Here is a 17,053-nt window from a genome sequence, read left to right as displayed (position 1 = left end):
GATACATGCATTGTTGTTTCATTACTAGGTGATACATTGTCGTTTCACTATTAGGTGATACATGCATTGTTGTTTCACAATTAGGTGATACATGCATTGTTGTTTCATTATTAGGTGATGCATTGTCGTTTCAGTATTAGGTGATGCATTGTCGTTTCACTGTTAGGTGATGCATTGTCGTTTCACAAGTAGGTGATACATGCATTGTTTCATTATTAGGTGATGCATTGTCGTTTCACTGTTAGGTGCTACATTGTCGTTTCAGTATTAGGTGATGCATTGTTGTTTCACAATTAGGTGATACATGCATTGGTGTTTCATTATTAGGTGATGCATTGTCGTTTCATTATTAGGTGATGCATTGTCGTTTCACTGTTAGGTGCTACATTGTCGTTTCATTATTAGGTGATGCATTGTTGTTTCACAATTAGGTGATACATGCATTGTTGTTTCATTATTAGGTGATGCATTGTCGTTTCACTATTAGGTGATGCATTGTCGTTTCACAATTAGGTGATACATGCATTGTTGTTTCATTATTAGGTGATACATTGTTGTTTCACTGTTAGGTGCTACATTGTCATTTCACTGTTAGGTGATGCATTGTCGTTTCACAAGTAGGTGATACATGCATTGTTTCATTATTAGGTGATGCATTGTCGTTTCACTGTTAGGTGCTACATTGTCGTTTCAGTATTAGGTGATGCATTGTCGTTTCACTGTTAGGTGCTACATTGTCGTTTCATTATTAGGTGATGCATTGTTGTTTCACAATTAGGTGATACATGCATTGTTGTTTCATTATTAGGTGATGCATTGTCGTTTCACAATTAGGTGATACATGCATTGTTGTTTCATTATTAGGTGATACATTGTCGTTTCACTATTAGGTGATGCATTGTCATTTCACTGTTAGGTGATGCATTGTCGTTTCAGTATTAGGTGATGCATTGTTGTTTCACAATTAGGTGATACATGCATTGTTGTTTCATTATTAGGTGATGCATTGTCGTTTCACTATTTGACTGCAAGTGAAGAATGAAGGGCAAGCATTTTTGGACTTATTATGAATGACTGTTATCTATGCAGTGACGATATGAGATATTGAAATACAATTACTTTTGTGAGGAAGTTATGTGTTTGGCAGATATTCTTAAGGAACTGAAAAACCATGTCATTGAGTGAATGAGTTTAGTTTTGCGCCTCATTCAGCATTATTCCAGCTATATGGCAGCAGTCTGTAAATAACAGAGTCTGGACCAGACAATCGAGTGATCAACAACATGAGTATCGATCTGTGCAATTGGGAACCAATGACATGTGTCAACCAAGTCAGCGAGCCTGACCACCCGATCCCGTTTGTTGCCTCTTACGACAAGCATAGTTGCCTTTTATAGCAAGCATGGGTCGCTGAAGGCCTATTCTACCCTGGGACCTTCACGGGTCACCCATCCGAAGGATATAAAATATAATGACTGTATTGAAACAGAAAGTGACATTTGACAACATATTGCAACTGTTTATATTGTATCAGGTTCTGCATCTGTCAGAGTACTGAAAAAGTATAAATAAGATACGAGCATGTGTCATGGTGTAGCAATTATTAATGCAGTCATTAAACTTGATATTAATCAACCGGAAACTGTATGGCATTCAAATACCTTTTTGTCCAACATAGTGTTTGCCATAATGCAGAAAACCTGTGTATGTGACGCACAAATTGTCTCAAATATGCGGTTAATTTAGAAGCTTGCATCACTGTTGAAGCAATTCTTCTGGGCCCTTGATGCAATATTCCTCTGTGTGAAGAGGATCTTTTGCTGTTGTTTAAACTACATAGTTAAATGTTTGCCAGTTAACTACTCAGTGATGATTAAATAACCAGCCTTACCTTGTTCTTTGTCGTTATTTAACAATCACAGTAGATAGCTTGATGTAAAATTCAAACTTAATTTGACTCTACCAAAATGTCCAAGTCGCACCCTTTCACATCACTAGGTGGTCATCATGAAATTCTTATGTTTTGGGCAAACATTTGACCTAGCTAAGAAGTGAAGCCAGTATTAGCGGTTATCAAAATATTTGAAATCATTTTAGAGCATTTGAATCAAATTTCTTTTATATTTACTGCATGTCATACCCCAGCTATCATTAACATCATTAAGCAATATACTTCCTGCAAAAGGTGGTTACACAGGAGGTATTAGACAGTAAATGAAAACCAAATGTTGTGTGGCTTCAATATCCCATATTCACTGTCCAGTTTTCCAGGGACATGACAGTTACGCTAATTTACAGACAATATTTTTAGTAGAAGGGTCTTAAAGTTTGTCAACAGATGAAGCCTTCTTGTACCCTTTTTACTATATTTATGATGTCACTTTCATTCATCCTCTTTATCAGGGTGACATAAAAGGCGACTATGCTTGGATCATGGATGCGACTAACGAGTTTGGGTGGTCAGTCTTGCTGACTTGGTTGACACGCCATTGGTTGCCAATTGCGCAGATCCATGCTCATGTTGTTGATCACTGGAATGTCTGGCCCAGACTCGATTATTTACAGACTGCTGCCATATAGCTGGAATATTGTTGAGTACAGCGTAAAACTAAACTCACTCACTTGATCAGGGCGATTTACTGACATCGTGCCTTATGAAGAAATATCTAACTCTGTCAGTTGTAGCAATATGGATGTTTTTTTTCTATCAATTAGCCCTTTTCTAGGCCAGCATGATGTAGATTTTATTATATGAATGTCCAGTGCTTGTATTGTGAATTCTTCAAGCCTTTGTTTTGATTTTAACAGTCACTGATACTGTCCCAGGCTGCCACAGTACTGGTGTACTACCATCATAGCATACAGTCTATGATTTGCCAGGTTTCTCACTAAATGTTATAAAATAAGCATTAATAAGTAAACAAAAGCCCTGTGTGGTCATCTTTTTTTGTGATCGCTTAGTTAGCTTCAGTGGGGAACAGCTAGAAATAGACATTTGACAAAAATAGAAACATTATCATAATTATTGGATTCCAAGAATATGAAGAAAGATGTTATATTTTCATTTACAATGTTGCATTTAAGTGTGGAAAATAACACCCACACCAACCATGAACATAAAGCCTGGGTTTTCCCTAAAACTGTACATAGGGAAATGTCATTGCACAGGTGCAGCATCCGGTTTTCATGAACAATAGAATACCCTCTGTGGGTGTGTTTGCTCTGTGCAACAGTCCAAAATGATGAGTAGAATGCAGTTGAAAACAGATGACATTGTTTGAGAGTTTCATTTCAATAATGGACTCACATTTTTCATTTGTTTTATAAATCTGGAAGCAATCATATATTCACTCTAATTTCAATTTGCTGTTTTGCCACCAGCTATCATGGCTATGGTGGGACAGTGGGATAGCTTAGTGGTGAAAATGTTGGCTTGTCATGCCAACCAGGTTCAGTTTCCTCACACAGCCCATTTCTGGTGTCCCTTTGCTGGACTATTGCTTAAAGTGGTGCAAACCCACACCCAATCACTTGCTCAAATTGTTCTCTCTCAGGAGAACATGTTTTACACCTGTGATGTTCACGTGAACATGCTGATGGCTATTTGAATATCATTAAAAAAATTCTAACCAAACCTTTTGTGATATATCCATTTAGTATTTTGGTTATTTTCTTGTTCATTCAAAATCAAAATTTGTTGGTTTTGGAATCTCTATCCACTGTTCTTTTTTTTTTTTTGTTTTCATGACCACTCTTTGCAATTAGCGATAATCAATGTTGTGTACCCCACCATTGTCAGCTGATGCGTAGCTCCATGCAGCGACATATGAATTGGCCATGCTCAGTGAGATATTGCGTGCAGTGGTGCATGTAGGTAACAGGCTGTTTCTATTAACACTTTTTGACCAATGAATTTACCATTGAGTAAGATTGGGTTTCCACTTTTAGTACAGTAACTGATTTTATTCAATCAGAATATTTTTGTTATAAAATATCAAAAGCAACTGTCCACACAACTGTGTCACAAGAGTAATAACATTTTTCGTTTGAATGCAGGTGAAATGACAGCTTGGTCTGGTTAATAGGAATGTAACTTGTGTCGAGGTTATGATAGTATATTGCATTGTGATCTTTTCCCATTGCAACATGGCTGCAAAAGTGTTTGAGATATGCTGAACTGAAGGTAAGTTACAGTTTGATACAGTGTGTACAATAAGGTTTTTGTGAGATGGTTTACGATTTCTCCAGAATGTAATAGTTACAGGATATCTACTATATGAACATGTCGAATAACATAACCATCGTTCTGGTTATGAATGTATTATTAATCATGACAAGAAAATTCATGTCTGCACAGGTTGGTAATGCCGCATAAGTATTTGAGCAATGCATTGAAAAACTCTTTGTTAAATATCTTTGAAGAGCGTCAGTACATGGGGCCATCTAGAAATGGGGACAGTGAAACATGACTCAGCCCACAGCCTGTAGGCCTATAGTGGATTTTCAGGGTAATGTTTAGTCGGGTGTACCAAGTGTGTCGCCGTTGTTAATGCTGGATGTTGTCATGTGAGTGTATTGCATTTGCAGTGTGTGTGGACATAAACTTGATATACCTGGTGGTTGGCTGATGACCATATTATGGACTGTAGTTTTTATGTAATGAGACAACCGACTATGATCAAGTTGTTAACACCCAGAATTTGTGTGGATAAATGCTATCATGTTGCTGTGAGTATATTCAGTATTAGTCACAACAAATTGGGCTGAATCAGCATTTGTTAAGAGTTTCAATAAAACAAAGGTTGTAGTTGGTTGACAGATGGAGATATCCCATGCAGACAAACAACTCATCCCAAAGCCAGTTATTGCAATGATGTTATTTCATGACGAGAAACAAACAACTCTCCTTACAATGTTATTCTTTCATTGTCCTAATTTGAGCTTCAGTGCTCCAGATATTTACCCTCACAAGTATTAACTCATGTCAGTTGTTGGAACTTGTCACTGAAAACCTTGTGTGGACTATTCAGCGTGTTTGTTACCTCCACCATGATGTATGGGTGGGAAGTGGGGGAGTGTCATTGAATGTTCTCAATTTGAGAGAATTCACTGGAAATTTTGTCAGCGTAATTTGCAGATTTATGGCAAATCAACAGTTGCTGAACTTGGGAGGTACCCTGTGTGTGTGTGCATGCGTGCGTGTGTATGTATATATGTGTATGTATGTATATACATAGTGTGAAAATGTGTTTGTATTAACTAGCTTTTTGCATGTTCATGAATGTCCAATTGTTAATGTTGATCTTTTTGGTAAAGTTAGCAACATCTCATTGATATCTGTATTCAGAAATGGAGATCAGATTTCAAGTTAAATGATGAATTATTTCTTGACAAAAATTTGAAAGGAACTTTTGGTTTTGAATTGTATTTGGACCTGGTTAGAACTCCTAGTGATAGGAAATTAACCCTACAATGGTGAACATTTACCCATGGCCTTATTGGTAGATAGAGTAATATTCCAAGGGAAGACGGCATTTGTGATTATTGCAATAGCTGGGGTAAAATCTTGGTTGAAGGTGAGTATCATTTCATTTTGATATGTCCAAAAGCAGTAAATGTTCAGTTTTGAAAGTTATATATTAAAAGCTTCTTTTTGGTTAGATCTATTGTTTATAAGTTTGTCACTGAGTAGTTATTCAAATAAATCTGATTTTAGAAACTGGCTAAATACATAAAACTTTGTGAAGTAAGAACTCCAACACAAGACATTGTCCAGCCTCCATAAATTGACTGTATATATATGCTGTATTGTTTGCAGGCCTGTACACCATGCGTTTTGAGGATGAGGAACACATTTGTTAAGTCAGACGGGGGTTTATCATTTCAGTATCAGCTACTGTTTCACTATTATCTACACAATATCAGTGACTGTTGAACAGACTCCCTGTAAGGCCCTCTACTTAATGGTACAGTTTCTGTGCATATGTGTCATGTTTATAACTGTAGATTAAGGACCCAACATTTAACTCTTGTAACATTTGTTGGTTAGTACAGCCATCCCTCGCAATAACTCTCTTCGCGATACTGTGGATTCGGTTGAACCGTGGGGTAATCCATGGTTCCCATAGAAAAAGTTGAACTGTGATTACATCTCTATTACATCCTTTGACGAAATCGAAAATAGCTCATATCTGTTGTGCTCTGGTAAGTAACGTAAAGTACTGAAATTCAGTGTGGATGGCAACTGACAGTGTTTATCGTGTATATATTCATTGTTTGTCAAATGCTTAAAGCATGCAGGGTTTTCTCAATAATAATCATACCAACAGCAAAATATCCTAACTTATAAAAGACAAGACATTTAGTCAAGTACTTAAAATGTTTGCTGTGATACAACACACCGCACTATAGTACGGGTAATCAGTCAGCGGTGACTTGTCAACCTGTCTCCTATGTAAAATGTATCCAGACAGGTAATGGCCTGTGCTCATTATGTTACATATGTTTGCTGAAGACTTGCATTATATACCCTTCCAGTATGTGTATGTAATATATCTGTTACAATAACTGCCTAATATATAAATTATTCTGATAATGGAATAGAAATTCCTTTATGTAATTTTATTGGATTGTTTTTAAATGAATCACCTGTACATTGGACCAAAACATCTGCGCACAGATGATCGCTATTTCCAACTTAGTTGAATAACAGGTAGCATAACAGGAACAACAATTGAATTATCATGTCTAGTGATATTTGATTGCAAGTTTCCCGCACATATATATGTTTTCATTTTCAAAGTTAGCTTATTTTCACCTTCAATGATACAACATAGTTTTGACTAGGCAGAATACATGAAATAGCAGTTTTATTATGCCCTTGGGAAATATAATTTTACTTGGCCTTTGTTTCTCATAATGTAATAGGTACTATAACACGGATGTCTAATGACGCAGGGGGTCATCCGTGGTCCCCAAGACCTGTGTTATGGTGATGACTGTTTTTAAGCTGACACCACCTAGTCACCTTCACCTTACATATCTCTCTATGTGCTCTGTCCTTACATCTGAAACAAGTAAGACCCACGGGAATGACTCTTGCCATGCTATTTCAGTACTTCAATCTTCTACAATGCTGTTTACAAATTTGCTGATGGTATAACAGACCACATAGTATCTTGGAAATATGCTTACTTAAACACAAAGTGTGTAATAGTTTTTCATGATTGCAGATTACACTGTGAGAGAAAAATAAAAGATATGTGGCATTCCAAGTGGCTAGAATTTGTAGCCATTCAAAGTCAAATCAAACCATTTCCTGCTGATTTGGAACTGCTTAGCAATGAGGATTCTTGTGGTACATAGTAGAGCCACAAGGCATTGCAAGGGACCTGCCAAGTTAATGGTTTTTATGTAACTGAAGTGTTAAGGAAAGTACTGTCCAAATCTAACAGGGACATAAAGGCACTTATACCTCCCAACATGATATGTCATTAACTTTACAGGGGAATATGAGAGAATTTCAATAATTTGCTCAAGTTCAAATTATTACTATTTACGTCTTAATCGCGAAAAGAGTTTCTGTTATCTCAGCTTCGGTCTTATGCATATTCTGCTGGAAGACTTGTGATGTTTCGGCTCGTGACGTCAAATGTGACTAGCTTCCAAAGAGTAAGTGCTCCAGTAGTACAAGTCGTGTTTCTGTCGTTTTAGCAAATGGTACGATAGTTTATTCAGTTGCCTGGGGATGCATGGAATCACCGAACAGTTAAAAGAGCCACCATTTCATCTGTTTTCCAAGTATAAAGACAAATTTAGGCAAGAGAAATATTTCGATCACTCCGAGTCAGGAGCCCTTTCTTTCAACACCAGTTGACATCGGAATGCCCTCATCAGTCACACTATATAAAAGTACAATGAAAATATCTGTGTGTTTGAACTGTAATACCAATAATTATATAATTCATTGGTTTAAACAGATTAATTAGTACTTCATGAATGAAGTTTATATATCACAATTTGGTATCTTGACATTATAACTGACCCGATAAAATTGATTAATCGACAGTTGTTTATACGATGAACTCAAGAAAAGAGATGTTCTTTAAAGATGTCCCTCTTAGATAAACATTTCCAATGCATTTATCGTGTAAAAGAGGTTGTTCTTGTATAAATACATTTATTGTAATTGTTAGACACCATTTCAAGCTCTCTGTACTCAACAAATGTCTGTGCTATGGTAGCTGTATCATGGGCGTGTGCCCCCCGTACAAAATATACACAATCTGACGAACTTACTTGTCTGTGTTCCCGAATTTTCACATGTTGACATCAAGTGGTCAAGATGTTAAAATTGTAAGTAATTTGCTCCATGTATGGAGTATTAAGCATATTTCCTTCACAGTTGAATGTAAAACCAGTGAAATAAGGCAACGTTGGGCTGGTGTGGTAGATACGTGCACGTTTCTACTCAAAGGTGTGTTATAAAGTTTTGGTTTGAAATGTGAAGAATGGAATTACACCGCCTCCTTCACCAGTGTTATCTATTCCTATAAAAGCTTGATGAAAATTGTAAGCATACATGGGTTTCAGATATCCGCCACATTTTTCACAACTGGTGTTTCATATGTTTGGATACAGCAAGATGCAGGAAAAATACAAGTGTGTAACAGCTTTTTTGCATGAAGAATCTGTGATTTATATTCCCAGATTTGGCACAACTCTTTGTACATCCTCAATTTTAAGGAATTACTCGACTTCAGAATTGCAGCCTGATATATAAAACCTTACAGTACTAAGTGATAACACCTTGATGCGTGCATTCTGTAAATTGCATTGCATTGCATTGCATTGCATTGCATTGACTTAAGTTAAAGTTAATTTATTGAGAACATTGTTCTAATGAAAGCATTCCTGTATGCGCTATGTATGTATGTTGTAATAATCTAGGAGTTCTCGAAGATGAGTACCATGTATTATTTGTATGTGAAAGGTATGTGCATCTCGGAACAAAATTATTACATAGTATCAATTTCAAAAGTTTGTTCTCTGTACATAAAATACCCAAACCATAACTTCTGTCACTATTTTCGTGAAACAAACGTGTTACCCTTTTCATGAAGATGAACATATGTTCTTCCTGTCATGTGTTATGGCTGTGTCGTCACAATCAATTGTACTTTGGGTCACATGGCCAAACTACCGAATAAATAAATTGAATTGAAATGAATTAATTTGGTGCCTCCGTTTCGATGGATTCTTCTTCTTCATCTTCATTGGAAGTTTCTGCTGCATGATGTAAAATCAGCTGGTATTTGGTATACAACCAAACAGGATGCCACCGGCTATAATCACATTTGACGTCATGTCACGTGACACCGCCTATGCTCATTAACTGTCGGGTGTTGCTCTAATGAGTGGTAATCCGAGGGCATTTTTCATGTTTTTATTGCGATTTTACAAACTTTTTGAGACATTTTGATACGGAAAGTGATCTTTAGGATGCCCTTTTCCATGTATCAAAAAATAGTTTTACGTTAGTATTCTCCTTTAAATCTAATCTTATCTGTATATTTTAATATGTACACATGCTGACACGCTCCTGGTGCTCTGTTTTTTCATCAATGAAATTCAGTAGCAAGTTACTGGGTGGCAGCCTGAGACTGCCACATTTCCCAATTAGTATAGTCCCAGGACCGCTATTATTGATTTCACTGTACTTTGCAGCGTTGTTGGTATCATATGGTTGAGTGATTACCGTTTTCTGAAAAAAGAGCTCGCTGCTTAAGTCTTGTATGCATATAAAGACCAATCTGTTGGACAATGAGTTAATGTTACAAAGGAAAAAGTAGTTTGGCACTGGGATAATATTGCTAATATAGTAAATGTCCATGAGTAACTGGATGTTCTGGTGAAGGGTACGTTACCAAGTGTAACCTACATTTCTCTATTAGTTTACATGCATATATCGGTGGTCAACCATTGTTCACAATCAGCCCCAACCAAGATCCAGAAGTAAATTGACCCTAGAGGAATGGATAATATGAACAAAAGGGTTTATCTAGCCTCATGTAAGAATGTCAAGTTTTGATTGGTCCACGTGACTCTGATAAAAAACCATGTACATTCATCACGATCCACCACCGGGAGTATAAAAGTCGTGTAATCCCGCTATGAAAGTCATATCACCCCGCTATGCCTTGGTGACGACACAAAGTGAGAAAAGCATGCATCAACAAGCCTTTAGTAACATGCGGTGCATTGAAGTCAAACGATCAGCTGGTGTCAATATGGCAGCAAGTCGATTCGATGCGTGTTGTTTTGTTTTGATTAAGTGAAAACATTCAGCTAGATAAATGCATTATCACATCGTGTCGAGGGAAATACAGGGTTTTATCAGTCCTGAGTAAGGTTGGAATACTTACAGGCGTGTATATGGCAGAGTGGAAAGGGAGTATTGTAAGGTTAAAGTATTTAGTCCTGCTCCTGAAAAAAACGCTACCAGCAACTTCAGTCGAGGTCGAACAAGTAACCATGGAAATGCAAAAATATTTCAGACATCCAAAACTTGCAAACGGCACCAGTCCAAGTCAACTTCTTGTCATTGAAAAAGCACAAATAATATAATTCACTCACAAGGTGAAACAGATACAGTATGTTCAGAATATTAGATGTTGAGGGTATAAGGTGATACTGATTCCTTACTGTGATCAAATTCAGATGGACCTTGTATACAAGGCTATACTTTATGGTAAATTAACAGATCAGTGTGGTTTGGCGGAAGTTAGAAGTTGGATAGGTTTGCATTTATTTGGTGTAGTGTGTGGATTTGTGGAATATGACATGAATGCCGTTTTACTTTTTTTTACAGTTATCAATCTGTAAGGATTTCTTTGTCACTGGGAAAGAGAAAGCCTTTGTTGTATGTATAATGCATTTCATTCGTAACTACAGTCGATAACTGTTGTCAAACTCGGTTGTCTCAATACAATTTATCATTCCTGGCAAAATCTCTCATTATTTATCATTATTTGAACCCTTTTAACTCAATACAGATGTCTCAGTATTCCGGACATCTCCATATGATTGCATGGTTCCGACATGCAAAATTACCCTTTTAACTTGATATTTGCTCATAAAGTCGATATGCACCTACCTACCAAACACCCAGTATTGCATTTATACCAGCATCATATGCCCATCAGTTAAAACTTTCACTTGGTTTGTGGAGTAAAGCCAGCTTTTGTAATTTCAAAATGGAAACGATGACAAGATTACCATGTGTATTTGCAATCTCTGTGGGGACAAATAAATAACAGACTGGCAGCTACTGTTTTCTTTCATTTCTTTCATGTTGATATGTGATGATATGCCCAACTCAGATGTGTTGATGTTCGATTAAGTAGGTATTTTTTCATGGTCCCGTAAATATCGAGATAATGGTGTTAAAAATGTATATGTATTCAGAAAGTTAAACATGTCCACAGATATTTTAGTTTGGTGGTGAAAGATATAGGGAATAAGATTACAACTAATTCTGTTTTGTCATCATGTAGTTTGTGTGACTTCTGAAACTGGATTATTTGATTAAAGCCCTCTGATAATGAAATTTTCAGTAGACGTGCCCACCCAAATGTGTCGTTATGGATACTAGTGCTTTTGCTATTCAGGAGTTTTATGTCTATTTCAGTTTATGGTCAACAAACAATTCATTCAGTTAAGGTTTTGTCACTATGCTCAGCAATGCCTTGCATTGTATGACTTTGTTCCTGACAGCATGGAATGTTGTTCCTAGCATAAATTGTGTATTTCAAACTTGATTTCTTTCAACCATCTCAAGTCACTGATCGTCTTCTGTTCTAGCCGCATCGGGAAAACGTCAGTATGGCTCCCAAGAATGTAATTATGGAAACAACTCCATCAGAGGACATGCTAACAGGATCCTCTGAAGTGGAGCCAGTCATCACAGCAGAAACGCATGCTCAGAAACGCCCCCCTATGAAGATAGTATGGAGGAATGTAGTGTTGTTTGCCATGCTGCATGTGGCTGCCGTGTACTCGCTGATCCTCATCCCACAGGCGCACTTGTACACCTTGCTCTGGTGTAAGTACATGCGGCTGCAGTACAGAATTAGCGGGTTGACAAGCTGCACACACATTTCATAAATAGTTAATAATTTTGTTATATAAGACGTGTGTGACACATATTAATCAGATGTATATAATGATACATCAAGTCTGTCTAATCTGAATATTCACATGCAAGGTTTCACTTTTTCCCTGTAAAACTACAATTCCAGAGGACCTCCAATTATTTCAATGTGCAAGTCCAGTAAAGTAATCAAATAGTGTAGTGTGCTGTACATAAAGATGTAATGATCAGGCGTATATCCATTATATACATGTTGGATACAGATTCTTGCTTTGCATGAAACCTTCACAGCCATAATGGTGTTCTACAGAGAGAAAGTTTAGTTTTATGCCACACTCAGCAATTTCCCAGCTATATGGCGGTGGTCTGTAAATAGTAGAGTCTGGACCAGACAATCCAGTGATCAACAAAATGAGCATTGATCTGTGCAAATGGGAACCGATTACATGTGTCTACCAAGTCAGCGAGACTGACCACCCGATCCCGTTTGTTGCCTCTTAAGACAAGCATAGTCGCCTTTGATGGCAAACATGGGTTGCTGAAGGCCTATTCTGTACAAGTGTACAAAAGGTGCCTAAGTGTAGACTTTAAGTCTAGTGAATGTAAAATGTTTTGCAACAGTGTACTTGCCTAGTATTCGGGACAGAGGATTATTGATTATTGTTACCACATTTGTTTCGAAAATATATTGCTTGCTTTTAGCAATGTAAAAACACCACAATTGAGTTAAGTAGGCTTGAAATATCAAGGGTAGAAGCTAGTGTTTACATTCTGAAGATGTTTAATGATACATAGGCTTGAAGTTAGACAAGATCAGGAGTGTGATAAAATCATCATATCTGCTGCAGGTGCATTCATGTATTTATTTGCGGCTCTGGGCATCACAGCAGGAGCACATCGCCTGTGGGCACACCGGTCCTACAAGGCAAAAATGCCACTACGTATCCTGCTTGCAATCATGGAGTCTGCTGCCTTTCAAGTAAGCCTCTTCTTGGAGATACAAAATAATTGAAAGAAGTTCTCACTAAGATTCTTGCAAATAACATTCATTGCGACGTTACTGTAATGGCAGATGACATAGTATTTGTACATCCCATGGCCATTCCAACATTCCCACTCCCAACAGGCTTACCACATTATTCTTCACCTTATACAACAGAAAACATCATTCTACTCCTCATGAAACCATCACATCACATCACATCACATCACATCATTCTTCTCATAGTCATCACATTTTCTTCTCCACATAGAACCATCACATTATACACGGATATCGTGCTGAACACCCAGGTTTGATTCACCACATGGGTATAGTGAGTGAAGCCCATTTCTGGTGTCCCCACCGTTATATTGCTGGAATATTGCTAAAGGAGCATAAAACCATACTCAGTCACTTTCAGTTCTTACGTATTACAATTACTATGAAATAGATATCACACCTAATCTATGGGAAACATTTTTTAAACAATTTCGAGCTTCATATAGTTCTAGACACAGATGGCTTCAATAACTAATTTTGCATAGGATTCTTACAATCAATATAGAGTTATATAAATGCAAACTGATAGAATCACCACTTTGTACTCTTTGTGAAGCTGGAATAGAATCGACCATTCATTTATTATATGAATGTAAACATGTCAAAAAGTTGTGGCAGGATTTACTAGAATGGATTGATAATGAAACAGACACCCATTTGAAATTAAATGCTGAAACCATTATTCATGGACTCGAAGAGTGGAGAAATGATCTGCTAAATTTCATTTTTCATACTAACTAACGAATACATATATTCTAGAAAGGTAGCAAACATTATACCTTCTCTTGCTGGTCTGAAACCAATATTGAATTACAGTTACCAACTACATAAGTTTCATGCGTACTCCCACTGCAAGTGCAACTATGACACTTTTGTGACATTCTGGTTGTCTTGCCATAATCTGTTTACACCGATAATAGCTTCGTAATTTGACTTGTTCTGTGGTGTATACACAGATATGCTGACTTGTCAGTGCTGTACCTACATCAAAAAGTGATAAACCCCTCCCGAAAAAAAACCCACACAATTAGTTCACAAAAAGCAAATGAATGTAGTTTAATTTATTTTGCAGAACTCTGTATTTGAGTGGAGTCGTGACCACCGATGTCATCACAAGTATTCCGAGACTGATGCTGACCCTCATAATGCTAAGCGAGGGTTCTTTTTTTCCCACATGGGATGGTTGTTGGTGAAAAAACACCCTGATGTAATAGCCAAGGGGAAACAGCTGGAGATGGCGGACCTGAAAGCTGATCCTGTTGTCCGAGTCCAGGAAAAGTAACTGTTTTCTAATCACTATTTATAACAATTTATCATAGTATTAAAGTGAGGAGTAAAACACCTTGCTGAACATTTTCTCCTCTACACATATATGCAAGCACGCATGCACACGCGAACATCCAGATATTATGACCAATCAAAAGAAATGAGCACATTATGCATTCTTATGTACCAAAATTGTCATCCTAATTCATTATCAGTTTGCATTGTTTTCCATTTTCAGATTTTATGTTCCATCTGTGCTGCTATTCTGTTTCATTGTGCCAACTGTGGTACCATGGTATTTCTGGGGAGAGAGTCTGTTTGTATCCTTCTACCTTGCTGCCATCTTGCGTTACTGCCTGGGACTGAATGCCACATGGCTGGTGAACAGTGCCGCACACATGTGGGGCATGAGGCCGTATGACAAGCGCATCAATCCAGCAGAAAACATGATGGTGGCACTGAGTGCCGTAGGGGAGGGCTTCCACAACTACCACCATACCTTTCCTCAAGACTATGCAACCAGTGAGTTTGGCTGGAAAATCAATATAACTACTTTCTTTATTGACGCCATGGCATATCTTGGACTAGCTTATGACCGCCGCAAGATTCCTGATGATGTTATCAAAGCAAGGAAACTCAGGACTGGGGAAGGTAGTCCTTGATAGGAAAATGTGAAGACTGCTGGGCTTTGTTGGAGTGAAGAAAAGCTGCAGCAATGTGAGAAATTCTCTTGTATTATGTGAAAAAAAAAGTGCACTGTTGTTTCACCTTTCCTGACAGAACTATTGCCAATACAGTGACTGAATAAAGTGTCAGAGATATTGGCTTGCTGTATACTGGAAAGTCACTTTGCCAGAAGCAATCAAACATGCCAAATTAATATCAAATGTATTAATACATGTAATCAAGTCATTGAGCATAAATCGAAATAAAGCTGAAAGTTCAAGTATACGTCAACTTCACAGTAAGACCTCGCTTTCTGTGTCAGGTCATTTTTGGAAGAGTGAAAATATCACTTGTATGAATATGATCACTGTCACGATGATAACCAAATTATTTTGTTTTGATTGTATTTAAAGCAGTTTGCCACTTGTTCAACAGAAATAGTAGATTGTAAGTGGAATTTCTTTTGCAGTATTCATGGTTTGAGGTCCATTGTGTATGGCTGGTACATGTGAGAAATGATAGTGATTAGACTGGCTGGGCAGGAACTCAACTTACCACATTTGGGAAAAATTTAATCAAAAAGAAATTATTTCATGAGATGAACCATTTTATGGAAGATCTTGGTAGTAAGGCTTGAATCTGGCCTGTATGTGGCCTTGAATGGGCTTACTTTTGTGTAATGAATTTTTCCCCTGTGATGTAATATGAAGATGTTAATGATGTCAAGTGGACAGTGTTCCACCTTGGCTACTTGAGAGAAAGTGAATGAGATGTGGTCCTCCTCCAAGTGTATTGCTGTCATGAACCTTGGACCAAGGAACAGGATAGTCACTCAGTCGAAGGTATGCTGTGAGTGGTTAGCATGTTTGGGTGAAGTGTAAAATGGAGACCTATTTGTATTGACACATTGCTGTACAGTGGTTAAATGTTATCAATGAGTATTATGCCCAAGAACAAAAGCCAGAACTTTCAACCACCTCATACACTGGCAAATTAGTTCAAAATGTCCCGCATCCGCTCTGTGCATATACAGATATTCTGAATCTAAAATTGTGAAAGGTGGAGTATGTGAGTTCTCGTGTTGTAGATAACCTACAGATTATATACATTAGTTTTGTATTGGACTGCTGTCCATGTTTGTACTGTTCCAGTTGCTCCCTGCTGTGTGGTTCTCGTCACATCAGTCTGCTTATGGATTAAAAGCCTGGGTGTTTCATTGTCAATGTCCAGCAATCATGTGGTCTTGGTTGGCTGATGTAATATGAATCATATAAGATTGTAGTTTGTTGTTTGAGTTATTTGTATCTTTGATAGATTTGCCTTTTGTTATTTATTTCATTGTCATAGTTTTGTTTATTAAATGATTTCACTGAATTTCCGAAACAATCCTGGATATAATATAAAATAAAGTGATTAACAAATATTTCTACTTTGTTTTCATTTCTGAGTTGACAGTAAACCAACTGAGTTGGCACGGACATCCTAGTGTGTAAAGAACATTCAGCACAGGTATTGCACTTTTGTAAAATAAGGTGGGTGTTTGTCATCTAAACACATTTCATGAAACTGGTTGACAAAATGATTGAGTTAGTTGTTGAACTGGTAATGAGTAGTTGGCTACAGGGTAGGTATGTACCTGTGCGTGGAGAGGAAAGTCAACTTGGATAAAGTTCCCCATTTCCCTTCTCAGATATCCAGGACTCTTCTGACTCTGAATTGTCTTCCTTAACTGAAGTCTTGAAGAGAATACTGTAATTTGACTGAAGTGCACTCAAAGTCCATATGCACCTGAAAGCTTTCGAGTCCAAAGTTCATTTACAACCGATTTGAAGAAATGTAAAGTGAGGGCTTGCTTGCATGACCTGGCAATTTTGAATCTGTTTTGGGGAATCATTTCAGAATCAGTTATGTCACTTTGAAAACAAAGC

The 17,053-nt window shown here is 37.4% G+C and overlaps 1 protein-coding gene across 13 annotated transcripts in view; it reads left to right on the top strand.

Moving 5' to 3' along the window:
- Window positions 1-16,548, top strand: part of LOC137283437 (stearoyl-CoA desaturase 5-like) — a 30,739-nt gene extending 14,191 nt beyond the window's left edge. For 4 of the 13 annotated variants that reach the window (XM_067814918.1, XM_067814917.1, XM_067814916.1 and 1 more), the window contains 4 exons: window positions 11,863-12,103; window positions 13,000-13,130; window positions 14,266-14,471; window positions 14,698-16,548. In XM_067814918.1, coding sequence (XP_067671019.1) covers window positions 11,884-12,103; window positions 13,000-13,130; window positions 14,266-14,471; window positions 14,698-15,121 — 981 coding nt within the window. In that variant the 5' untranslated portion in view covers window positions 11,863-11,883 and the 3' untranslated portion in view covers window positions 15,122-16,548. Of the gene's footprint in view, window positions 1-3,831; window positions 3,871-4,044; window positions 4,184-4,419; window positions 4,729-10,870; window positions 10,922-11,862; window positions 12,104-12,999; window positions 13,131-14,265; window positions 14,472-14,697 lie in introns of those variants that run through there. The other 9 variants (XM_067814920.1, XM_067814919.1, XM_067814914.1 and 6 more) reach the window with 8 other exon arrangements.
- The last annotated feature ends 505 nt before the right edge of the window (window positions 16,549-17,053 follow it).

This window comes from Haliotis asinina, chromosome 5 (genome assembly GCF_037392515.1).
Source record: "Haliotis asinina isolate JCU_RB_2024 chromosome 5, JCU_Hal_asi_v2, whole genome shotgun sequence".
NCBI classification, from domain to species: Eukaryota; Metazoa; Mollusca; class Gastropoda; order Lepetellida; family Haliotidae; genus Haliotis; species Haliotis asinina.
The sequence above is the reverse complement of the archived record's forward strand: the minus strand, read 5'-3'. Positions and strand labels throughout refer to the sequence as shown.